This window comes from Neocloeon triangulifer, unplaced genomic scaffold (assembly GCF_031216515.1).
Source record: "Neocloeon triangulifer isolate White Clay Creek 2 clone unplaced genomic scaffold, ASM3121651v1 ptg000017l, whole genome shotgun sequence".
Lineage (NCBI taxonomy): Eukaryota > Metazoa > Arthropoda > Insecta > Ephemeroptera > Baetidae > Neocloeon > Neocloeon triangulifer.
This window is the reverse complement of record NW_026775559.1, coordinates 8710683-8738106: the sequence shown is the minus strand read 5'-3', so window position 1 is coordinate 8738106 and position 27424 is coordinate 8710683. Positions and strand designations below refer to the sequence as shown.

Genomic DNA, 27424 nt, shown 5'->3' with positions numbered 1-27424 from the left:
CGTGTGTGCGCTGGCTGGGCCTGTCTGTGTATTAGTGATACTCGGTGTGTTTCGGGGTCCAATATAAACATCAAACACGCGGCGCGCGGAGAGCAGAAAACGAAAGAAAAATGTTTGGAGAGAGGTCGCGCGAGAAGAGCCCAGCGAGCAGGCAAGGGGAGCCGCAATAAAACACAATTAAAAACTGGATTTAACACCCCCGACACAAAATAAACCCACCTCGAGATTTATTATTTTCCTCTCTGGAAAGAGAGAGAAAAGCACAGCGAGTATAAAAAGGGACACACAAAATTACAGGTTTCGAGCTTGTTGGAAAAGGGTTCTAATTGTTCAGCTCGGGATTTCCAATTAGCTGCGTCAAAAGTTAATAAATTTATATACACAAAAAAATCTCTCCCCCCAAAAGTATAAAATTCAAATCAGAGACATGCAATTTCTATACATACATGACCGGTGCGAAATAAAGAGTTGTCATTTCTGGGAATTCGTGAGTTGAGAGACGAGAGCGATGTTTATTTATGAGTATGACAGGAAATTGATGGCGACACGCATGGTGTGCACAGCAGAAATCGTGCCGAGCAAGAGAGGACCTCGCGCCAGAGAGAAAATTATATGTATTTCCCCACGGCTTCGGACGAGCCTTGTAAAGAGATATAATTTTAATTCTTCGTCGCTCGGCGCGACCTCGAGGACAAATTAAATCAACACGCACCCCTAAATTTATATGTGCGGCAAGCTAGGGTGGCTCCGTAGAAAGGGGAGACACGTATATTGCTGCACTTTTTGCGAGAGAGCGGCAAATCTCTGACATGTTAATTCTCTCGTGCTCATATTTTCGTGCCACTTTATTGATGGGACGGCGCAGCTTTGTGTGTGTATGTCGTGACAGACAGAGCCGAGGTGGAAAAGTCACGCATCGTGTGTCCGCCTGTCATTTTATACACTTTGGGGTGCCCCGTTTGCTGTGTTTGTTGTGTGCGTCAAGAAGAGTCTTTTGCATGTCAAAAAGAAAAGGAATAGAGGAAAAGGCATGAAATATTTATAGGACTGAGAGACGATCGATTTTTTTTTCCTCTTTCGTACAATTCTTTCTTTTTTCATGACTCTTTCAATATTTATTTTTAAACATTTCCTTCTACAATAACATTTTTTTTTAACTTAAGATGAAAATTTATATGGTGCTTCAAATTTGTATTGGCATTTAATTAATCAATCTTTTTTTACTGGAGCAAACATTATTCTTCTTTCGTGTGTGTTTCTCTCATTTTGAGAGTCTCCAAGAGCGGCTTTTTATTTTTTATTTTTTTAAATTAGCCGACTATAGATCAAAATTCTTGTTATTGCCGCGCGTCATTATAAGCTTTACAAGGCAATAAATCTGGCCGTCTCTGTGTTGTGCGGCAATACGTATCTCCTCCGATCTCGATAATTACATGGGATGAGCCGCGCTGCAGCACGACGCGACGGTCCGACCGACCGACCGGCTGAAAGAGATAATGTCTCTGGCTGTCCCGCGCGGCCTGCGTGATCGCCACACCCGCGCGCCTCAATTTCATTTGCCGATTGGAATATAGAGAGAGAAGACCGAGGGTGGTAATTACCGCCCCACCGTGAAAACGTCCCTCGATCAAAAAACCCACAGATCGTTTTTACGGCCGCGTCACGACCTGCCATTAAAATTCTCTCGACCCGCCGAGCTCGCTGTATTATAAACACAGCGGTGACACACGGGCTGCCTATCCTCTCTCCGCGAGCTGCGCACCGGAGGAGAGGAGATGTTGTAGAGAGAGAACTCTTTCATTTTCGTGTGAGGTGCTCTTTCGCTCCTTCCTCCTTCGGGCTCTCTCGCGAAGAACAAATCACCGATAAATATCTCAAAATTGCTCGTGAACACAAAGAGACGAGCACAGAGAAGAGAGGAAAAAACGTGTCCCTTCAATTTTGATTTGTCTACTTTGTCTGCAGGTCATTGTGAAAAATTACTTCCTTGTGGTTTGTTCTAATTGTTCTTGACTTTTTTTAGAATTGATACTGGAATTTCAAATAAAAAATTTAATGGAAATCCGAAATATGTTTGTGCTAATTATTTATTTTAATTTGCGTAAACAAATATAATTTTGCACAATCCTATTAAATTATAATTATCATTATTAATATATAAAATATATAAAAAAGGTAATGAGAAGTATATCAAAAATTCCAGCCATTCGGTGACAATTATTCAAACAAACCGTGATTTTTAATATTTGATGTATTCAAAAGTTTACCTCAGTTTATCTATTTGGGCAGATATAAAGATATAAACCTTGTGTTTTGCCTCTTGAATTCATTCACAACTATGTTCTTTCTTTATCTTCTCCTTACACATGACTTATATTATACTTTTTATTTGCGAATGGGCGAATGCCTTCCCAATAAAAAAATTACAGTATATAAGGAAATGTGACTCTTTTTTATTAATTATCATGCAAGTGTGAAGTGGGAATTCATATTTTTATCATGTTTTTTCAGCTATACTTACATATTTAAAGATCAATACTTTTAATTGATTAATTTGGTCCAGAACCAAATAAAGAAACACTCAAAACAAAAAGCTATTATTGAAAAAGATTATTGTATAAGAAATTGAAAATTTTAATCAATATAAATTCTTCTACTGGGTCTCTAAAATATTAGAAATATCAAGACCTTTTTTACAGAATCATTTCCTCGCTTTTTATTTGCCTATAGATATAAGAATATTGCTACCCGTGTTTTGTGCATATAAATTATACACCATAACCTTTTTGCTCCTAGTTCGTCATGAGTTTTAAGCCAATTGGAAAACAATTTTGCTCTCAAATCGAGACTTGTATTTTATTTCTAAATCATTGTTAGCAAGTAGTAAGCTATTGATTCTAAAGCTATAGTATAATATATGGCTGCCCAAATTCACTCTCATTATTTTAATCGATAAAATTTAAAATAATCATATTATTCATCTGCGTGACTTTTTGAAAGAGAAAAGTTACACGAACTTGAATTAATATTCGATATTCGCTTGGTATATGGTTTAGTACACAAACATACTTTTTTCTGACTTTCCTCCGCCCAGTTAAAATTAACTATCTCTTAGCAGCATAAGCACAGGTGGATATTAATTTCAGTTTTATGAAATAAAATTTTACCCGAATTTTATATAATCAATTTGCTGCTCCACTGATTTTTTTCAGCCTATTCATTGCTTTTTGAATAATTTTATCAATCACTGTAAAAATATAAAGAAAGTTCCCCACATATTCAAATTTATGAATTATTTATCTCCTAATATAATAACTGTGTTAGGATAAAAAATTTATACCAATTTGTTTGCAGAATAGTTTAAAAAAAATTTACTATATTTATTATAGCTGTGTTAAATACTTGATGCTGAGGCATAAATAAAAAAGAAAACAAAATTAAATAAATAAGTAAATATAAAAAGTATTTTAATTTTAAATTTAAAGTTAAAAAAAAAATAAAAATAAGAATTTATTTTAAAAATGAAAAAAGAAAATAAATAATAAGATGTTAAGATTCTTGATAAACCCACTTATTGAGCTCACTGCCGCAGATAAGGAGTTTGTCACCAAGGCGGGCTTTGCGCGCACCGAAAAAGGTGTCACCGCGCGGCGAACGCAAGGGAGCACCACTCCGGGACCAATGAGTGACACACACACCGGGTGACACCAAGGTCGTCCCCACCACGGCCGGCGAACCGCCCCCCGCGTTACCTGCACGCCCATCGCGCGAGCTGGTTCGTTGACAAGTGGCGCGCGGGTCATTCGAGAGGGGAGCAGGGGAGGGAGGCGCGCTCTCGGGCGGCGGCGGCAGCGGCGGCGGCTCCTCAGTGCACGCCGTGGTCTCGGCCGAGGACATGGACGAGTGATGGTGTCCAAGGAAATCGATACCAAGGCGGCCATGGCAGTCGGTGAGTGCGTCGTCTCGCTGTGTTGAAGCCGCCCCCGCGCGCCACCCCCGCTCTGCAGCCTCCGGCCTCACCGAGCCGTGTTCTGTGTGTGTTGCAGGTGACGCCGCCGCCGGCAATCCTGAAAGGGTGCGCATGACCCAGCTCGACTCCAAGATGGCGTCGCCTGACCTCATGATGGAAGTGGTGAGCACCGAACCCATTCTTTATTTTCGCACGCACCCCTAGCTCGCGCACCCCCTGAGACAAACAAGGGCTGTTGCCAGAGGAGAGGGATACAAACTGTCAGGGTACCCTCAGGGTCAAGCAGGGAAAAAACAAACTCATACTTCGGTCAATTTTAATCCGAAAAAAACCCACCCTTTGTATTTTGAAGGGAAAAATTCAAGTGAAGACTTAAAATTAACAATATTGAAAAGGGTGATATTAATTTCTAACTTTTGATTTTTTATGTTTTTAAATTTACTCGAAAATACGAGCATTTTTATTACTTAAATCAATTTGCAATTTTTTGCTAGGGGTGGAATTCTAAAAAAGAGATCTTTATCTATTTATTTTTGCGAATTTATTCAGTTATTTTTATTAATTATTTATTTTTACCTTTTGAAGTTAAAGTCAAAAGGTTTTTGTTTATTTATTCCTTTCATAAATGAAACAAAACTTGATCCCCTTCCTTTGTTGCAATCAATTCTCTCTGCAAAAAACTTATTTCCTCTTTTCTCATTGTCATAAATGAAACACTCGGAAGCCACTTGAATGTATCGTTTTCTGCTTTTTATAAATTTTCCGCGTCTCTCAACATTTGTTCCCTTGGAAATTAAGCCATAAGGATTTTAATGGCAGAAGTTGCCGGTTGAGTTGGGCGTTGAAAGCTGCAAAGACAGAAGTGGTGTGCGTGGGGGTTTGCACAAACGGGTGGCATGCGACGAGAGACTAATTGGGGCGCATTGTTGCGGCTGCGAGAGAGCAGGTAGCTCATGAAATATTCACGCGAGTGACGGGGATTAATTGACTTTGATCAGCTTACCCCAAGCAGAGCAAAGTTTGAGCTTGATTTAGGAACGTGTGCAAGAAGTTTGCTCCTTCTTGGGGGACCGGGACGAAGAGGGTGCGGCGCGAGGGAGAAAAAGCTGCAGCCGGATTTTCATATTTGCAGCAGCGTTGATTAATAAATAAGTAATGCGATCCGCCGAAGAGAGAGACAAAGTAATCAGAGCTGCCGGTCTGACACCGATAATTGGGCCCCGGGCTAAATTTTTACACTTTTTATATCCCCTGCAGTGAGATGTGATTTTTCCCTCAATGTTTTTGAAGTGAGGGGATTAAGCCCTTAATAACGGGGACAATTAATTTTGTATATACAAAGTTTTGGCAGGAAAAATTGCCACGCTGTCTTTTCGGCGCCAAATCCCTCTTGCGAGGCGCACGCCGGGGATGATGCTGAATTTTTAAGTAGAGGCGCATGCTGGGTAATTTGCGAAGGAAATGAGCGCGGCGGGATTAGCTATATTCACAACAATCAAAACTCTCCAAACATGCTGTTGAAAATTCGCCTTACAGGTGATAAAAATATAATAAATAGGAAATTAATAACAGAAAAATAATCAACAATATAATTTTATAAACTTTTTTATTAATTTTAAATTTTATTTAGATATATAATGATATTTTCTTTTTTCAACAATACATTAGAATAGTTTTTTTATTTAAATAACTAAATATATTTATTAGGCAAATAAAATAATTATTAACAATATATACTTTATAGTTTTTAGGAAGCAATGATATTTATTTTTTGTATATAATTTATTTTCATCTACCATTGAAGAAATTTGGTTATTTTATTAATACCCAATACATCAATCTTGATCCTAGCAGTCATTTTGCTCAACTTTATCCTCATACAAATTATCTAAAATTAATAAAAATAAGAATCTAAAACCATGATAATTTTGCATAAAATATTTTTTTTACAAGTAAAGGAATTTTAAATATTATTATTGGTATTTAGTGAAAAATTTCAAAAAATCGACAAAAAAAGGATCACTCAATTTGAAAAATTCAAAATCAAATTATATGATATCTGATAATTTTTTGATTGATCAAAACTTGTATTAATTTATGAGACGGGCCTGATCTTTTACTTGACAATAAATTGGCATTAAGGGCGCACCCCTGCTCGCACTCGGACTCACCGTCGAGGAGAGGGTCGGTCGCGTGGTGCGGCAGGTCGCAGAGCGGCCGTAAAGTGGCCGCGCCGAGTGCCGGTCGCCGAGCGCGCTTTGCTTTGCTCTTTATCACGCCGGCGATTTGTGTCTCGCGCCGGTGACAAATTGAGTCATAACAAGCCTTTTTAATTCGGCCGCCCCGACAACTTCAAAGTTCAGCACGCACAATTTCCGTCCTGCTGTTCGCACCTTAACGAGCTTTGTTATCGCGTTTCGTGTCACGACAAAAAGATGGAAAAATGTTGATACACTGCAAAAGGAAATGTGCGAACATTGTGTGGCATTTAATTGCTGCAGCGGGCCGGAAAATGCTATTAGAGAGAGCCGGACTTAATGGGAGAATTTCGTCTGCGATATTCCAACGAGGAAAACTATTAATTAATTCAGATTTTTGAGCAGGTTGCTGGAATTAAATTTGCACCTGAAAGATTTATAGTTTATAATTCCTTTCACTTTTTTTTTGTATATAAAAATGGAAGATGATGGACGTCTTTTATTAATTTACAAAAGCTCTAGATTTTTATTTTATTCGGTAACAAGTGGAATGTAATTGAAAAAGTTTAGGGCAATTTTGCGTGCGGCTCTTCTCTCTCATCAGATGAAATTCCCCGCGCTCGCTCATAGCCGGCCGGCTAATAATTTCGCAATCAGGGATGTTAATTCCGCGCCCCTCTTATGTGTGTAAAACGCATGTTATGTGTGCTCGTCTGCGTGCATGTGTGTCAAATAATGAAGCGCTCGCTGCTGCACGGGGTGGATGGCAAACATCATTTCAGCGGAGAGGAATTAATTATCAGCCGTGCCCTCAGCGCAAATTAATTGGCCATCTTGGCGGCACAAAATTTCCATTCGCTCCAAAAACAACGCCAAAATTCTGCATTCAAAATACAAGTGCCAACTTTCTCATGACTTCAACATTTTAAAATAAAATATGTCATTTGTAAAATTTTAATTGAATTAAAAAAGTGGATTTTATTTTTAATAAAAAAAAAATGTTCACAGTGGAAAATTGTGAATAATTACTGTTGACGTTGTGTTTGCGTTGGTAATTATTTTCACTCGAGTTAATCTTTCGGCGCTTCCACAAGGGGGAAAATTGTTTCATTCCGCTCTTTTTATCTCTGCGTCTGCTCTTTCAAGCCGCGCGCCGCGTCATCTGTCAAAGGGCGCGTGAAATGGGAAGCGCGATAGCATCGCAACTACCTGCGCTCAGGGTAGGCCACCCTGACACCTGATCTGTCACTCTGATTACAAGAGAGAAGAGTGCTCACTTAGTCAGATGTGTATCGCGACAAATTAGGGACATGGTCCTTTTTATACCTTTTAATTCCGAGAGCACGCAGGTGTCAAAAACTAGCGAGTTTCGCGGTCGGAAAAAATTTCATTTTTTTATTTTTACTCTCTTTTGCGCGGTTTTTCCACGTTTTTGGCTCGCAGCGCTTTCCGAGGGGAGTTTAATCTTTCGCACCCTCTCGGCGCGGGGGATGCGTCAGCAGTCGAATAAACTCTCTTTTTTTCTGCAAAGCTGCATCGGAATCGGCGAGGCTACCAGTTGATCCTTTTTTGATCAGCGCCTCTTTTTTGTTTGTTATTCGAATGTTTCGCGTGCGTGACAGAGATTGAGTGTACCCTGCTTGACATTCCACAGTTGGGGACACCTGATGCTCGAAAACTCATCTCGCAGTCGTCACACGCTCTCATTAGTCAACCAGCCCTCTGCCCCCATTATTCAAATTTAAATTGCCTCCGCTTGCACCCCGCTTGACAGATTTAATTGTGGAATGAGAGTGAAAAAAAAATTGAAATTGATGTCCTGACACGCAAATAAATTGCACCTTTGTCTATCAAATCGGTCAAATTTCCTATCAGTTAAATAACGTCTAAAATTGATGAAAAAAATAATAATATTTAATTTTCAATTATTACTGTTTTTATTATCACTTTTTTTCTTCAGTCAATTTTTTTATTGACCAAGAAAAATATATATCATATTGAAAAAACAAAACAATTGTTAACTTTTAACATAAAATTATTTTGTAAAACCAAAGCTCCAATTTTTTTTTAATTTTTTTAATTGTAAAAGATATTTATTTTTTAATGAATAATAATAAAATCATTTTTTATAAACATTCACAACATCAAATTCCATTTTTAATTTTGATTAAAATACGCATTAAAATCTGGCTCGATTTGGTTTATAATATATAATAGCGACAGAAAATAAAGTAAATAGTAATCGCAAATTTATTTATTTTTTATTGTTATTTTTGTATGAGCAAAATATTGCAATTATTTTTAATCTTTTGTAAATTAATCCTTATTTTCACAATCATTATGGCGAATCAAATTGAGGCAGCTGTGTGACAAAGAATAAAAATCTGATGCTTATTATCCTGAAATTTCCTGCCGGCCGTATAATATTTTAGGGTAACATAAAACTTTGCTGCATGCGCGTCCTTTTTCTTTTCCGTCATATTTCTCTCGATGATGCTAAATTGACACAAAGGATCAAAATTTCTCATTCACAGTAACAAGTGTACCGTGAAATATTGTTCCCCCGGCGAAGATAAATAATATAATGTTGCGTTGCCGTCGGCGGCGGCAGCGGCCGGGAGAGACGAATAAGAAAATTCGTGTGTTTGTTTGAAGTGGTCAATTGTCGGCGCGGCATATAAAATAAAAACCGCACCATCATTTTCCCCAACGACGAAACTACTTTCAGGGCTGATTTGACGCAAAAAATATGAAAAATCCGGCCGATGAGAGAGATGATAATAGACGCGCGAGATACAAAGAGCGATCACGTCCTCTCTTCTCGATCGGGCTGGAATTATTATTAAATTCAGAAATACATATTTGTTGTGCGTTGGGTCTTTCCTTTGTGCTCGGGCACATAATGACGCGCGGGTTCATTTGGCCGATGACAACAGGAGGTGGATGGATATAATGTGTTTAATAATCCATCCGCCGTGTATGAAAAGTTGTCCTTCGCTTGTTTTTCTCCCCATCTGCCGCCGCTGCAACTCTCGAGACTTGTTTTTCTATCCCGGGTCTCCCATCACAGCCATTGAAATATGAAAATATGACACACGGAGCAGAAAAAAAATAATAAAATAATATTACCTGCGGCCGCTGCGCAGCGCACAATGCGGCCCATTATCGAGTGATACTGCATTATGCACGCCTACTTGGGGCTCTTTTTGTTCCGATTTTCGGACCCAGCTACGAGTCTCATGGCAATCAGGACCACTTGACATTTTTGCTGAGAGAATCTTAGCGAGCAAACCCCTGCGGTCATCTCATGTCGTGTGTGTGTGTCTGCTCGCGCTCTATTATTTGCGAACGGAGAAAAAGAGCTTGATGGCCGCTTTTTGCCTGATTTTCCATCCGACGTCGTGTCAAACATGTTTTATGCTAATTTCAGTGAGAGCAACGACCAATTTGAGACGCGGCCGAGATTTTAGAGAAACAATAATATATAATTACTGCGCGAGAGCAACGAGTTGGAAATTTATTCTTTTGCCCCAGAAAAGAATATAAGATTACACAAAATACTTTAATTGATTTTAATATGTTTTTCTTCGAGCTTAAAAATATTTCCATTGTATTTTTTCGTGCATAGTATACGAAAAGTAATAAAAAAAGGAGAAAAACAATTTTATTTTTAGTTTTGATTTGATGAAAAAAAAATGGAATTTTTATTAATGATAGGTGATGTGAATTGGCATTTTTTTTTCACGAATATAAAAACATTTGATTTTAAATATAATTACAAAATCTTTTTATTGTTTAATTAATATCCTTTTTAATGCCAAGAACCTTTATAAATGATTTATTAAATATTAATTAATTTGTTTATTTTTAATATAAACAAAATCAGAGCAAAATATTAAAATTTGTAAAATCTATGCAAATTGCCGTGGAAGGTACATTTCAATCAGCTTTCCTTTAAAAATTTTAACATTAATAATTGAAACAAAATTTAATGAATTATTATTAATAGTTAAGCGTAAAATTGTTTGTCTAACAATTTTTTTATAATCTTACACTTATTTTTGGAAACATATTTTTCTTGAATTAATATTTTTTCATTTTAATTAAATAATTTTGAAACAACAAACTATTTTATTTTGGTCATGACGTTTGGCGCCAAGCCTGGAGTTGCACGTCAACAAAGCTTGTCTTCCAATTCTTAATACGTTTCCAAATTGACAAGTCACTCATTCTTATTCTTCCTCGGCTTGTTCTCTTCTCTTCTTCTTGAATATCGCCGCGCGTCAAGGCCGCTCGCGCGCAGCATTCTCGCGGCCTAAGTGACAATCTAAAAAATCAATTTCCTAATGGATTGTCCAAAAAAGAGCGTCTCTCTCTCATGTCCTGCACGCTGACGAACGCCATCAAAATTCATATCTGCGCCAAATAATCTCCGCCGGTAAGCAGCAGCCGGAGAGGGACAAAAAAGAGAATATAAAGAAAACTTGAAATTTTCGTCAGCGGCGGGAGGAGGAGGAGGTGGAGTGCTTGTGTTGTGTGTACGTATTAGATTGACAGAGAGAATGAGAAATAAAAAAGGCGAAGCAGCAACTGCTTCATCCGACGAGCAGCGCTTGATAAATCATCAAAAGAAAGAAAGAAGAAAGGGCCCTTGAATTCCGCTCCCATCGCCGATCGATGGATAAAAAAATCGTCTCTCTCATGAAAAGAATAAACTTTAAAAAAGAGCAGCCAATCTTGGCCTTTTGGGGGTTAATTTGATTTAATAATCGATTTTCTCAGCACATATGAAATTTAGTCTAATTTTATGATATTTTTGCAGTGGGCGTCAGTGGCCTCGTGGTTCCTGCGGCCGCCGGCCGGGCGGCCAGCCAACGGCCAGGCGAGTCCCCTGAACACGGTGAGTGCAGCGATGACTCGGCAGGTAGATCACCTTTTTAATTACGGGCCTGCGACGCGGTGTCGCCGGTGACTTGGCACAAAAAATCAATACGCGCGCGGCTGCGGAGGTGTGATTACCGCAGCCATTGTCACCCGATGACGGCTGCTGAATCACCATTTATTTATCTGGACGGCCGAGCGCGGCCGAACCGACCGAAATGCCCTCCTAATTGTCACTGCGCCGAGGAATCAATTGGCATGACTGGCACAACCGCGCGCCGCGAAATGGATTTCTAATGAGCCGCGCGCATAATAAACGCATTTTTCTTCTTGTGTGCTCCTCCGCGCCCCGAATCTCCTTTCCCTGCATCTTAAAGAGCCATAAATCCGTCACCGAGACTGATCACCAACCCCCTCCTCGAGGGCTGATTTCCCGCGGCCGGCTACTTTGCATCTCAAAAACGCCCCTACGCTCCCTCGAGGAAACCGCCGCGTTTTATGGTGATCACTTTGTCGCTTATACCACTCCTGAGCAGCGGCCAAAGTGCCGCCGGACGTGTCCAGAATTTATCAATTTTATCAAAATTTTATTTTTATTTGTTCGAAAGCTATTTTTATGGCCGTTTTGTTCTCAGTTCATAATAAGAAAATATTTTTGGAATTATATTTATACTGAGAGTTTATTTTATTTCTATTTTTAATAGTGCATTTATATTTGAATTTTGTTTCTTTATTTAAAATATTATGCGCAGAGCAAATTTTAAAGCTGCGTAAATATGGCGCTTATGATTAGGGTAATTTTAATTTATTTTTAATTTAACCCATTTTTAGTCTCTTAAATTTTTTATGTTTTTAAATCAACTTATTGCATTATTGGGATAAAATCCAAAGAAAATATCTAAAAAAAAAGCTATACCGAATTATTTTAGTACTATATAGACTGCTCAATTTATCGAATTGAATATTTTCATCTAATGCTAATTTAAATTCTGATTTTTTTTATTTATACTTTTATTGTTATTACAAAATTCCCCTGAAATCCGCATCTCTCTCCACAACATTGCACACATACGACAAAGATTGACTGACTGACACTTTAGAGCGGCACTGCATTTACGCATTTAAATGTGCATCACTCTGTCAGTCTGGCAGTTCTCTTCTCTCTCTCCCTGCGCCTTTACACTTTTGCATATTATCCCATTCACGCAACGCATCTGATGCCCTTGCATAGACACGCAGCCCTCCTCTCTGCTCTCTCAATATGGATGTGCTTCGCCCCACATACTCCACATTCACGCGCGCCCGCGATCGATAAATTTAATCAAAATCGTCCGGCGGCGATCCTTACCAGCGCGACATTTGCCCTCCTTCTTTAAATACTAACTGGACCCCGAGGAGCGATCGCGCACTTTTGGAAAACGGGCCGCCGGACACTCTTGGTCGACTCCCTTGTGACTTGGGAAATTTGTTTGCAGGCCATCAGGTGTACCGTGCCAGGCTGCGTATGCGACTGCTTCGTCCCAGGCAAACTTCAGCTCAGACAGTGCGAATCGTGCAGACACGGATGGGTAACCCATGGTGAGTACAATTTATCTCATTTTTTCCTTTTTTTTTATTGGCATTTAATTTTTTTTATTTATGCACAAACTGATGAAAAATATCATAGAATTATATCACATTTTATTTGCTTATCCTCAATTTTTCTCTTAAAACATGTTTTAATTTTCCTTTTCGATCAGGAATGTGTGAAAAATTCAATCGATATTACATATCACCATACAATTTGGAACAATCAATTGATTTCCCACATGTAATTAAAACAGAAAAATATCAACCTCATTTATTCTCAATTAATTAAATTTGTATACAAAACTTTCACGATTTAACAAAAATTAAAATGTTTAGCGAATTTTTTAATATAAATTTGCTTGGGAAAAATATTCTAATAAAACTGTCAATATTTGATGACTTCTTTGCATATTAAGTTTACCAGTCTCTGGCTTTAACGAGATTCATCATCTACATATTAAAAAAATACATTGAAAACTACAAATGATTTAGGAAAAAAATTAGACCCATAAATTGTATAGCATTATAAATTAATAATATTTTTAATTTTATCCTTTTTATTTCTGGATTTTTTTTTATTTCGTCATTAAATTTCTTTGCAATTTTTATTGAAAAATAAAAAAAAAATCGCAAAGATGTGGACGATCTTTTGCTTTTTGAATTACATATTCATATAAAACCCTTTGTATGACAATTTATTATCCCGTTTTTGCTGCATCTCTCTGCTCAAAAGTCATATAATTTGCTGATGGCCGGTTGATTAAGTGAGTTTCGAGTTTCTTAGCGAGCAGAAGGACACATAGGCGGCCCGTCAAAGGCGCTGCCTGATGAATTCCCCGCGCTTGTGCTCTCTCAGATGGTTTTTGTGAGATTCGTCGGTCCATCGTTTGCTCGATCGCACGGGCGCCATATGGGACCTCCATAGTCTTTCATAAATAATTCACTTCCTCCTGCTCGTTCGCGGTTGTAGCCGCGCAACGTAATTTGAATTTATTTCCACGAAGATGATGAAAGTGCAATGATGTATCTGGCCGATGACAACAAGTCTTGATATCGCAGTCGAGAAGGAGAAACTCCCCGCTGCGCCGAGACATTGTGTGCGTCTGATTTTCACTCTTTTCTCATGCGCGACTCCCGAACGAACCTCTCTCGCGCGCTGCATGCAGAGATCAATTAGATTTCGGCACCGATTTTTATCGTGCACCGTATATTATGTGTGTATTCGAAGGTTAATTGCGTCTCTTGAAAGGGACTCTTAATTTTCTATGTGTGCTGCAGCGCTGGGAGAGCAGTGACAAAGCAGACGCGCTTCTTATTGCGCTCTCCCACAAATGTTGCAGCCGCGGGCGAGCTAATGACATTTCCTTGATTAAAAAGCGATTCCGACCCTTAATTGTCGCAGCATATGCCGTAGCATGTCCAATTCCTAATTCTCCCACATGAAGAGACGCAAAGCCAATTTTCTTATTTGACGGCTCTTCCTCTGTCACACACAACCGAGAAAAGAACAGAAGTCGATAAATTATCAAATTTGAAACGCTTTTACACTCAATCTTTTTAACTGGATTTCCAAATTGAATTTTTATACATTAGTACATAATAGTTGCGTTACCAAACTATAATTTCAGAATAAAATATATACTTAATATTTTTTAAATTAATTCTATATATGCTTGTATTTTAAACTTTTTATCATAATTGTAAGCGTATATTTATTTTTTATGCCATTTTAAGTCATACAAATTCTATGCGCAATAAAATAATTGTAAAGTTGTAAGGTTAGTGTTAATTTTTTTTTCAAAATTTTCAATATGATTTTTCTAAGTTGAATCCTTCAAGCAACAATAAATCAATATTTTGTTAACGCTTGCACTAACAGTCACTTGTCTTTTCAAATTTAAACAATTCGTCGCGTAATATTTAAAATTAAAATTATTTCGACACTGCTGATTAGTGTTGATTGATCTATAAAGATAGGTGGTTAATCCATGACGACTTTAAAATTTACATATTTAGGAAGCGGAATTACACACATATTCTCAATCAAAAACATATACTTTATTTTGATCCAGTTTTTATCTAAGGAAAGGAAAAAAATTCTATTACATGTAAGTTATAGATCTATGTTTTTAAATTGTCGACCGTCAAAAAGAGACTACATAATTCCATTTTTCACCATCTATTGGCATTTTCATTAAAATAATACTCTAATTCATTAAAACAAATATTATCACTGCTATATGTTTTGTCAAAAATAATCTGTACCTCAACATTCTGTATTATCATCATTTTTGATAATAACCCGCGTATTTTGCAGCTACATTCCCTTTTGATTTTTTTATCGTTATTGTTAGATGAAAGGATATTTCGGAAGTGCACTTGCGAGAAATTTCTTCCAAGAGAGGGGAAGTCCAAAATCTTTATATAAGAGCGAAGTTGGGGCGCAGGTGATAAGGTCTGGTGCAGATTTATGTGCGCGATGACAAAGTGCGGTGCCATTCGTTAGGATGTCAAACGCTGCGCTTTCTCTCTGTCTCTCTCGACGACAGTCTTATCTTGGGCCGGGAAGATGCTTTACGGGGTGTTTTGAGGTCATCGTTTATCTCGGGTCAGCCGACGACGGGACAGAGCCGGGCCCTTGTGTCCGCGCGACCATATAGCGGACACATGTGGCCGCCCGGCGGATGGACGGATCGGGTTGCGCCGCGCGAGTGCGCTGACGTCAGCAGTACAAAGAACAACCCTGAGACGAAATTGAACCTCCACATAATGATTCTTGCCTTTATTACATCATCACGTGTTTGTTCTTTTGCTGATCTCCGCCGCGAAATTATCTTTCTCTGCCTAAGAGAAAAAGTCAACATTGAAATAAGAATCGATGACAGGCAGGCAAAGAGGCCCCGGTTTTAATTAACCCTTTGAAAATTATTTATTATTCTTTTGTTTTATGAATTATAAAAATAGCGACCCAAGGGAAATGTAAACACAGCAGCTCGCTCAGAGAGGGTTCAAAGTTTGCTGCAGCAGCGCGGCGGGCTGCAGCAGACAGGAGGGCAAACCACCCCTTCGCCTGCGGGGATTACGCTCGGGATCTTCTTGATGTAATTCCTTGTCATCTTAAATCAAATTAAACTGCGCACTGCTAATATTTAGACGCGCCATTAACATTTCGTCAAACAAGCCTCCGGAAAATTTGCCTGCGCAAGTATTAATTCATCTCCTCTGCTCTCCGACCGGCTCGGTGGCGATTTCGATTTTCTCCAACTTTATCGCCGGGGCATCTTTCTCGTATATGAAGATGAAAAACGACGCACGCGGCACTTTTTCATCTCCGAGACGAGTCACATGTCGTCGCTTGTTTATTCAATTGCACGCAAGAGAGCAAAAAATTTTACGATTTCTGCTTCTCGAACAAAAGTTTTACAGCAGCACGACCCTTTTCCCTCGTGCGGTTCTCAATTTTAAATTTTACACCCAGCAGAGCTTTTACAACGCTCTCTTTTCACTTTTTCGTCAGTCCGTCGGTGCTGACAGGGTTGGAATAATAATAAAAAGCCTTTTGCTTTGTGCGCGCTGCCCACGCATTGTGCCGCTGCGGTGGCTGCCAGTGTAAATCCTCTGCCTTGTAAATCTTGTGTGTGAAAAGCTACAGGTCAGTCAGAGAGAGAAGGAATCGCGTCATTTCAAAAATTATAATGCATCTTTGTCACGCTTGTAAATTATTTGTGACTGGCGAACTACATCCTGTGTGTGATGAATCGATATGAATCGCTTGGCAGATAAGGAAAGAAAACTCCTTCCTTTTGCAGTTGACAATAAGGAAACTTTCTTGGTTATTCCCATGCGTTAAATTTTCATGGAAAATAGTGATAATTTCTTTATTTTCAATTTACAAGAATTCATAACAAAAGTTATAATAAAAACGCGTTTACAATTTCATGCAGTTTTCATGTTTCAATTATATTATGAAAATGCAATTATTTTATTTTTGTGGTATTTTGTCTAAAATTTTTAAAACAAATATTTCTTTGTTGAAAATTATTTATTTATTCATTTATTTTTTGTCTTTAAAAAATTATTTTGGCCAAAAATATAACTTCTAATAATTTTCTCAAAAATTTTCCAAGTTGATGGGAATAATTTTTGAAAATTAATAATGTGTTGTAATAAAATAATTTCAAAGCTCATGAATTATGGCTGCAGCCCACAGTTGAAACATGTAGATCAGGATAATGTTTTTTCTTTTAACTAACCAACTCACAAGACTCATTGAAGAAATAGCCGATTTTAAAATTAAAATCACTATAATTTTATTTTTAACATATTAACTACACATAAATATTAATTTTAATCTATTATCATAATTTGATTATTTTATTTATTTAATAAACATTATTTAAAAATATAAACTTCCATCAACTTTCAAAGTTATTCATGCGCATTAAGCTTTAAAAAAATGTGTCTAATTTGAATAATGATAATTATTAATAAAACAGCACTTGCTAGTATATAATAGTTTCAACAAATTTTGATTCCAAGAATTTCATATGTAATCGGGCCTTAGCAATTTGTCACATTATAAGAAATATGTATTAAATAAATAATTTTAACTATTGGTTCAAATGAAAGGGTTCTTGACCCATTAATGATCACAGAAAAATAACTTTTTACATTTGATTGACATTAGAATTAAAAAAAAAATTGGCATTGAATACATTTTTTTTTTAAGTATAATTATATTTAAATTTGTAATTTGACATTGTATCCTATTAATTCTGTGAATATAATCCTGACAGCAGGGTGAAACTCTTTCGCTTTCGAACAGATCCTCTCCTCTTGCATATTAAATTACCCATCTCTGCTTGTATGATGTTTATAATCAAAACAAAAGCGAGCCATACAGAAGACTCGCCCGAGCGACGACGGGCTGCTTCTTGATTACCGAAAATCGTGGTGCTGCTGCTGCTGGACGCGGAATTTCCTCCTCGCTCGCGCATATTTGTGGCGAGGCGCGTCTAATAAAACATAACGCGCATCGATCCGGAGAGCAGCCAGGCTACTTTTTCATTACAAACAACAAATTCGAGCCGTCGTTTCTTCATTAACAGACCGTCCATCCACTTTCCACGCGTGTACGTTGAACAAATATAGTGCTGGGTGACCCCTCGCTCTGCTGCTTGAGCAAATTTGGCTTCTGGCGGGTCCGAGGAGAGGGTCTAATTAAAAAATTGAAGAATTGGCCGTGCGAGGGCCATTATGAATAAATTTGGCGCGTCAATCAGAAGCAGAGCGCGCAAGGGGTGGTTACGGTTTCACTTTTCGTCTCGTCGTCCCTCTCTGCAGCGTTTATATATTTATAATAATTTTCAATAAAGGGAGAGAGAAAATATATTACGAAGTTCTGATGTCATGAGACTTGCAATAAAAAAAAAGAATGCCAACGCGAGAGAAAAACTGAAAACGGATCGCGTGACGACGGATTATTTGAATTTCAATGACAACTCGCGGCACAAAGTCTCTGCTTTTTCTCTTCTCTCGTCTCGATTTATATCTGCCGCGCGCGCGGTCCCGCTAGGAAAATCCAATCTCGCTGGTCGGAGCGAGGCTGTAATTATTGTCACCGTGGCCGCTGGCGATGGAATGTGGTATTAAAAGGTAATTTGTCCCGCGATCGCCGCTCTCGCGCTCAACTCGCCGCCGCCGCCGCTCACTCTCGAGAGCGAGTTAGTTATTTTTTGTGGTCTGACCTTGATGTGATGAGGGATGATGATGGCTGCAGCGCGCTATTTCATCACATGTGGGCGTCCTTACAACCTTTTGTTCTCATCAATATGGAACACAATCGCCCAGGGGCCTACCTGAGCCTGCCTGACCATGTCATGTCGGGGGCGGGGCCCTGAAATTAGAAATCCTTCTTTTCTTATACACACACATACGTATGATGTCCTCTGCGCCCGTCGTGCGGCCGTTGCTGCGCCGCGGCAAAAGATTTTTTAATTAAACGCACGGTCCGTCCGTCTTTCTTTCTCTCTCACTGTGTGTGAACACGATTGCATCTCGCCGTGCTCATTGTCCTTGGCCTGTCTTGCAGAACGCTAATTAGCATAAAGCAGTTTCGTTCTCACAATTTTGTCAAGCCAATTTATATATTCTTCGGCGAGAATGGAAATGCTCGTGCGGCGATGAGATTATATTATAAAATTGTATAATTTCGCGGGCGACACTCGCTGAATTCATTTCTATAAATTATATATGTAGCGCGTTTTATTTCGCTCTTGCCCCCGGCGACCGACGACTTTTCCTTCCTCGGCGTTCTCACGCGAATCGAAAAGGCAGCGCAATTTGAGGCCGCGCGCGTTTGACGAATGAATTGTCACTCCAAGGCGAACACCGTGTGGATAAATTCGCTCTCCCAATTACGGCGAGGGAATAAATTGAATCTCGGCCCGCTTAATTAGTTTTGATTCATTCCGGATGAGGAGGTTTTTCTGGGTGAACAATCAAACTTTGTTGCTGCTGCGCGGTTGTTAAAATAATTTAATTTCCAGCACCGGACACAAAGAGAAGTGGTGCAGTTTCTCTGAATGTTACGCTGAGAGAGGGATGATTAATTTTCATGTGATCGTCGGCTTGGAAAAGCTGCCGCCTCGGGGCGTGCGAGCCACGTGGTCCGAAATTTGCGATGCGCCCGTTTGAAGCTCAAGGTGCGCCGAGTGATTAATTGCTCGAAACGAATTAGCCAAAACGCGAGCGCTCAGGCACACCCGGAAACGATTTGTAATAACAAATCCCCGACATTGAAATGACAAAACATTTATTATTATGCAAATGAAAAATAGCCAGTTGTTTATGTATAATTTTTTGTGTTCGCAGCTCTGGACAAACTGGGTCCTGGCCACCTAGGCCCGGTGGAGCCCGTTTCGGCGTCGGTGGCGTTCGACGTGGCCTCGCTGGTGCTGTACGGCTGCCAGGCGCTGCCCATCAGACTCAAAATCCTGCTCGACCGCGTCTTCTCCGTCCTGCAGCGCGACGAGGTGCTCCAGGTGTTGCACGGCTTCGGTTGGAGCCACGACGACTATTCCAGGGGATACATCCTCCAGGTAAGAAAAACAGAAAGACCACCCAATGTGACAAAAATATGTATAATCGCGTCTTGAGAAAATTGCTTTGCCCTTGGTACTGTCGTTTGAGGCCGAAGATATAATTTATTCTTTATTGTGTTTGCTTTCAATCATAAATAAATATTTAAAAAATTTATCACAACTAACAATCCTCAAACGCAAATTGTAAATAAATTATTGTTTGACAAGCATTGCATATTATATATTAAAGTTTGAAAATATTTGAACGGGAGCAGAAATATTCACCGGTTTTCATTAATTATTTGAATTAATTTAGCTGATTTCTAACGAAACATTCTGAACAAAATTAATTTAAATTTATATTCCCGTTTTGAAATAGTTTTTAATTTTTAAAATTTTTAGTTTGATCTTGAAACGTATTTGGCCGAAGCAGGGTAGCAATATTTGAGTATGGCGAAATGCAACCTGCACAACATATGCGATGAGAAAGTTGCCTAAAATCAAATTAATTTGAGCAAAAAGGGATTGAAAAGAACTTGAATGTTTCGAATCTGCCGAGAGAAAAACTTTATGACCTTTTTTATGATGAAAGTCATGATGAATCAGAAATGTTAAAGTTGTTTGTAATGCGAAGAATTTCGATATTATTTTCATAATTAAATTTACTCATTGTCAGTTAACAAAAAAAAAATATATTCTTTTTTGTATTTCTCATCATAGTTATAATTGCATTCTTTACATTCGATCGTTGCGAAAAATTTATTTAGAAAAGGAACTGTTGGAAAAAAACGATACCGCCATTAGCAATAATTTTGCTAAAATATCCTAGATCAAAAAGATTCCATCCACCGCAGTGAGTAATAAACAAACGAAATTTTTGATTGACTAAGAAGAATAAATAATTAATCAAATCATTAAACTGCTTGAAGAACCAAACGATATTATTAGACACCCTTCACTCAAACTCGGCTAAGGCGCGATTTTTATATTTTCTCTCTCATCTCTGCTCATTTATTAAAAGTATAAAAACACTGGGCGAAAAATGTGCTCGTCCCGCAGGTAGACAGCCTGACGCTTTTCAGCTCTTCTCTCTCGCTCGATGCGCCGCTGATTAACAAACATCCCGCCCGCCATTTTAGCGTGCCCGGGGGGTTGATGAGGGGGCTGATTATTAATACAACACGCGGCGGCAGTGTGTTGAGAGAGAGCACACGTAAGAGGCAGATGCAGCACCTGGATCTCTCTCCCAGTAAGTCACTGCTGCTCGAGCTGCTCTCAATCATGGCCGCCGCGCATTTTAATCCTTTCGGCCATAATTCAGCCATCTGCATGCGTATTATTCAAAGGGGATCTCTTGCGAGCACAAAAACCGCACCCAATCATCGCGTCCGTCCGTTGCGCCGCTCTGGAAAACTAACTCATCCGCTCCTCGGCGAAAAATTACAACAACATGTACAAGCGACGACCCTCCGTCAAAATATCAGCAGCCGCTCTTTTCTCCTCTCTCTGCATCTCGACAGCCGAAAGGGTTGGGTTTCGGAAAATTTGATAATCACCCCAAGCTCTGATGTTTCCAAACCGCACACGTATTATTACGAAGAGGGCCGAATAATCCATCTCGGGACACTGTCTATCAAAACGCAAAATTTCATCTCCGCAATTCCTCTCTCTCAGATTTTCTGCGTGCAAATATATAAATCTCTCGGATTTTTTTGCAATGCTTTAATTAATCCCTTTACCAAAAATGTTTCCTGCTGCTTTTTCCGCTGTTTGCGCTCCTCTCTTTTCAAATTTATATTCCTTTCACAAAATCCCTGCCGCAGAGAGAGAGAGAGAAAGATTATTCTTTTCCGACGGCTGTTTTTCTTCCTCGGTTTCAATTGCTCTCCTCGTGAAAATTTCGCCCTGCCAGTTTTGTATACATAAAATGGAAAATTGAGCGAACTGCAAGGGCGAGGGTCGCTCTGATGAGTTTGGTTATTTTGGCCGTTTTAATTATGAAAATTTCTGGTGCGTGGCCGAGCCAATTAGAAAAAAAGATGTTAATCGACAGAATATTACAGGGGGACGAAAAACTGATCAATGGCGTTTGCGTGCGATGCGTCCCGAAGAAAATTTCCAAAGATGAGAAAAGAGCGAAAGAGATGCGAGGCACGCGAAAGAGTTTGCTCATGATTAACACAAAAGTACAACGAACGGCGTGGGAAAATCAAAGGACTGCCTTCGTAGTGGTGCAATTAATGCAAAGGTGTTTCGCCGGCACAATGAGCGTAATAAATAAGTATATATCATAATCGCAAAAATAACGCCAGCTGCTTTTTCCCAAAAAGAGCAGTTGAATAATAACGAGCTGTCGAGATTTAAACGCGGCGCCCTTGCGAGGCGGCACGAACCGTGTGTGTATGTTTATAATAGTGTTGTGCCGTGTCATTACGCACACCATAATCCTAATTTTATCGACTGTGTCATCAGCGGTGATTATCTCTTAATTAAACAGCGGCACACACATGACATGCACGCCCCTGCAGGCCGACCGTCGCGCAAGAGCAGAAATTTAATTTGCCCCTAACACGCTCTTTCGCTGCTGTGCCGCCACCGCACTCTCACGTTTTATGTATTATACGTGTGGGGAAAATTAGAGTTCATCCCCGACGAATGCATGTACACTGTTTTAACAAGACGAGGCGAGCACGGCGTATTCCAACGAATTAATATTTAACTTGTGTGCGAGAGGCCAAAGGCGGGTTGGCTTTTTGTCTTTGCATTTTAATTTTTACCTCTCTTGCGGAAGAGAAAAATTTACTTCCGACCGGGAGAGGGACAAAAGCGCTCGTTGCTTAAAATTTCACGCATATAAGGGCTGCACTCTGCCGGTCAAGCTTTTTATTAATTAGAAGAAAAAACAAGAGGGCGAGGGTGCATTTACTGCTGCTTTTTGTCCAGTGAATATTAAAAGTTTTCTCTCCTTTTGTGGAATTTTATTTTACATTACTGCGTTTAAAGAAAAGAAATTTGAGAAAATTATAAACTTGTAGAAATAAATTTAATTAACAATGAAGTATGTTCAGAAATATAAATTTTAAAAGGAATTTATCAGAATTTATTACATTAATTGTATTTTAAACAATTAAAAGAAAACTTAGTCAACCAAGGCTCACTGCAGCGAATGGAGTCTTTTTGATCTTGAATTTTTTCAAGCAAAATTCTTGCTAGTGGTGGTGCCATTTTTTCCCAGCAACAATTCATTTTTGATTAAAATTTTTTCAACAATAGAGTGTAAAAGATGTATTTATAACAATGTGGACATATATGCAACAATAATTAAATAATTCTTCACAACTTCTGCATTTTATAATAAAATCTGCTATGCATATTAATCATTTTTTAATTAATTTAATAATATGGTAGTCTTTCGCCTCTTTTATTTAATTAAATTAATATTCATACATTAAATATTCATAGAAAAACAAAGCCGTGCACAAACTAATTAGGCAACAATTAATTTGTCTGCTCGGAATGCAACGGCTCTTTTGTGTCTCGTTGTCAGCCGGCACGATAAAAAATCGAGTGCGAACAATCCACGGCCGACTTGTTAATGTGTAACCCGGCGTTGATTATCACGTCGTGAACATCACACAGTCGAAATCGTCGTTTCCCAAATGCTGCACGATGCCTCACAAATGTGCCGCGCGCGCATAACTCTCGTGTCTGCGCCTCTCTTTCTCACATTTATAAATTTTAAACAACCGCCGCCGTAAAGAGGATTACGCACGCCGCTTGCTCAATTCGCAGCCTCCAACGTCACAACAAACTCGCGCAACTCACCGTTTTAATTCTAATCAAAAGTGAAATAACTCGTCTACTGTTGGATTTTTTTTTTCAATTTGCAAAAACGCAGTCAGTTGGGATTCAATTCCATTTTTACGTTCGGGTTCTGTTTTCCATTAAGTGGCACTTTAAACCCTCATGTGCTATACCAAATTTCGCTTTTCACATTATGCGCCCCGAGACACTTTATTTAATGCTCGTCCTCGATGCTGGCAGCAGTTTTTGGAAATGTGTGGTGCAATATTGGAGACATGCAAATGTGATTAGGTTTTGGGAGAGAGAACGAGAGGGTCTCCGCCGCACTGCTGCACGTTTTCTATATCCGCAGAAATAATATCATCATATAGCGGCACGCAGCTTTTGATAATTTATTTTTTATTACCGGGTAACAGCTCATCTCTTTTCTCTCTCTCGAGCCATTTTCCGGCACTCACTCTCTCGTATTAACATCGCATATGTGCGATTTTATCGATTCGCTCCCTCGCGGCTCATGCCCTGCATGCCAAACTCTCTATTTGAATTTTGTGTGTAAAAGAGCACCGGGCCGGTGAAATGCGAAAATAAAGCGCCACTTCCGCCAAACGAAAATGAACTCTGGGCAAATTTTTTGGCTAATCCCACGCGAGTTTCAATATACATGCAGGTGAAAAACAAAGTGAAAAATTCCAACACGCCGATGAAAATAATTACCGGCTGCACAGATTTTCGCGCTGGCGATTTTTAACGGGAACGACGCCGGCCATAAAAACATACACACACGAATTGAAAACATCTGGAACACCGCGTGCACATTATTTTATTATATGGTGTAGCCCATTATGGCCGAGAGAGCACGTCTTGCAATCGTGATGAGCAGCCAACGAGCACACACGCCGAATTTTTTCTGCAGCCGCTGCTTATCAAACACCTCGCGCCAATTACCGCCGAGCCAACAGCAGTTGGTGCAGCTCAAGTAGAAAAAAAACGTGTCGTGGCCGAAAATTCTTTAACTGTTTTTCTTTCGGGCCTTTTAATGCACCTCGGACCTTTTTTGCGCCGCGAAATCCGCCTCGTGTAATTAACGCTGTTTAAGAACAAGTGAAAAACAAGAAACACGTTTAACTCCTCGTTTGGCCCTGCAATTATTTGCTCGTTTCGCAAAACGAATTACATGTAAAAATTATTTTTCTTTGGTTTTTTCCCAGGCCTATTTTGCATTTGGTTAAAATCTCTCGTCGTCCGTTGAGCATATTATTTTGAATGAATAATAGAACGCGGTTTTGTCTCTCGACAAAGGGCATTCAGCTCTTCTTGCTTCCGGTGGCCCATCCACCAAAATCACCCATCTGGCCGAAAGTCGAATCGAGCACCCCCACGTCGTCGCGTTCTTCCCCAAAGCTTTAAAATCGCGTTGTTTCACCAACACCGCTGCCGTCGCAAACGCATGTTTATACAAACCAGAACCTCCTTTCAGATAGGCCTTGTTTAAATTATTCTTTCCTTTATGTTCCAGGATCCTCAGGGAGGCGTTTTGGAACGGTGGCACATGTGCGGCCGTGAGGAGGAACCGCTCGTTCTGCAGCAGTTCCTTCGCTTCGGCGAAACCAGGGCCATCACCCAGCAGCTGCTGGCCCTGGACGCTCCCCCTCCCCTTCCCCCTCCAGCGTTGCGGCCGCACGCGTCCGACATTAAGCGTTTCATCGCCCAGACGCCGGCACCGAACAAGAAGTCCACCTCGAGTAGGGACCCTCTGGCCTTCCTGAAGGCCGCAGCGCCGCCCACCGCAGCTCCACCGACCCCGACAGCTTCTCCTGCCAGCTCAGTCCCGAGCCCCCTGTCGGTGTCCCCGCTCAACAGACTGCAAAGCATGCAGCCCCTCGACTTCAGAAAATCGTGCAGCCCTGAGCGCAGGGTGATCCCTCCGTCGGCCAACAGGCGCCCCTCTGAGGAGGCCGCCCTGCCCGCGACCTTGCCCTTCCCCCTCTCAGGCGTGGGCAAGATCGACCTGAAGCAGCACGACTTCAGCGCCAGCGACTCTGAGGACGAGAACTCGGCCCTGAACCTCAGCAGGGACGGAGCAGGTTCAGCCTCTTCGCGTGCAATAAAGCGACAGTGGAGCCCTCTGGGGGCGACGCTGGTCAACCCTGCAACGGGCAAGAAAAGGGTGCAGTGCAGCGTGTGCATGAAGACGTTCTGTGATAAGGGCGCGCTCAAGATCCACTTTTCCGCGGTGCATTTGCGTGAAATGCACAAGTGCACCGTGGACGGGTGCAGCATGATGTTCAGTTCGAGGCGCAGCCGCAACCGGCACAGCGCCAACCCCAACCCGAAGCTGCACTCGCCGCACCTGAGACGCAAGATCTCTCCTCACGATGGGCGCTCGTCGCACCCTCACCATCTGTTGCTGCCGCCCCCTCCCCTGCTGGGGCTCGCGTTCCCCCCAGGCCCCCAATTCTCAGCCGGACCTCGTCTCGACTTCTCCTCAGGTGGGTCAATCTCCTCCGAGGAAGCGACCCTCGGAGACAGCGACAGCGTCGAGGCTCCTGCCAAGGCACGCAAGCGCAAGAACCAGCACCCCACACGAATCACGGCGCCCTCGAGCGACGATGACGACTGCGGCGTCAACATGAGCGGCGTCGGCGAAGATTCGAGCGCCGGCGACGACGAGGACATCAACCGCAACTCGACGGACGGCTCCAAGTGCAAGGAGGAGTCGTCCGTGGCGCTGCACTCTCTGCGGCAACTTGAGAACCTCTCCTCCAACTTGGCCGGCTGATCTCAAAGCAGCTCCCTGTCTCTCTATCCGAATCTCTGTCTCTCTGTGTCTGTCTGTACAAAAGGAGAATAAAGATGAGAAAATCAAAAGCCCATTTATCAGCACACCGCGCGCGCGTGTTTTATTTGCCAGATGGCCCCGGCGGCGGGTATATTTCTGTCCCGCTCGAGTCGGCGCCACTCGACGTCGGCGGCCCACCCTGCTTTTGTTTACGCCACCAGTCACGTCCAGCCCGCGACACATTCGACGCCAGCAGCCAGCACCGTCTCACTTTTCACTGCGCGCCCCGTTTATACAAAAAAAATAATATATAAAACTGGAGGCGACTTCTGGAAACCTCTGAAAAAGACGTGCGCGGAGAGAAAATGAGTGTGTTGTGTATGTGTTTGCCACCCCAAAACGCCGCGAGTCATGCATCATGGACGGCATTAATAAATGAACCGACTTGATAATGGCATATCAATCACTTCTTGTTGTTGATGGACTTTCCTCTCTCCCGGCGGCGGCCGCGAATAATTCGGCGCGGGAGATGACTCGCGTGTGCTGCGGTGACTTTTACTCGGCGGCAATACTTAGAAAAATGCATCAATCTAAATATTATAAATATAAATATAGACGTATGTGGCTGCGAATTCTCAGTATTTATTATATAAATATTGCAATATGTAAATGACGAAAACGAAATACGAAAACGATAAATATGTATGTAGATTTAAAATGTGGACGAGAGAATGAAAGCTCACGATTAAAAGTTGATCAAAACCTATAAAAATGCTCTGGTTTATTATTATTTCTCAATTTCAACACAAAAACTTCCAAATCTTACCTTAACTGAAGTAGAAATAGAATCTAACCAATAAATTTGAAAACAATTTAAATTAAAATAATTTTTTGATAAAATTGGAATAAAATTTGGCTTCCTCGGTGAAGATGAGCAACTTTATTGTTTCTGCACAATGCAGAAAATCCCTTACTATAGCCTCGGTTGCGGGTTGCAACCCTAATTCATGAGCTGTTTGAATGAAACAAGCTGACATTTCACCTATTTTAATTACATTTTGAAAAATGAGCATGCAAATAAAATTTAAAATAAAAAATTGATTAAAATATTTTTCACTAGTAAAACCGGGATTTTCTCTAT

The 27424-nt window shown here is 40.3% G+C and overlaps 1 protein-coding gene across 4 annotated transcripts in view; it reads left to right on the top strand.

Moving 5' to 3' along the window:
• Window positions 1-27087, top strand: part of LOC132203316 (zinc finger protein basonuclin-2-like) — a 54683-nt gene extending 27596 nt beyond the window's left edge. The window contains exons 2-7 of one of the 4 annotated variants that reach the window (XM_059630992.1): window positions 3593-3775; window positions 4047-4132; window positions 10991-11092; window positions 12525-12627; window positions 19492-19718; window positions 25021-27085. In XM_059630992.1, the coding sequence (XP_059486975.1) occupies window positions 4082-4132; window positions 10991-11092; window positions 12525-12627; window positions 19492-19718; window positions 25021-26283 (1746 nt within the window). In that variant the 5' untranslated portion in view covers window positions 3593-3775; window positions 4047-4081 and the 3' untranslated portion in view covers window positions 26284-27085. Of the gene's footprint in view, window positions 1-3592; window positions 3776-3796; window positions 3950-4046; window positions 4133-10990; window positions 11093-12524; window positions 12628-19491; window positions 19719-25020 lie in introns of those variants that run through there. The other 3 variants (XM_059630991.1, XM_059630986.1, XM_059630990.1) reach the window with 3 other exon arrangements.
• The last annotated feature ends 337 nt before the right edge of the window (window positions 27088-27424 follow it).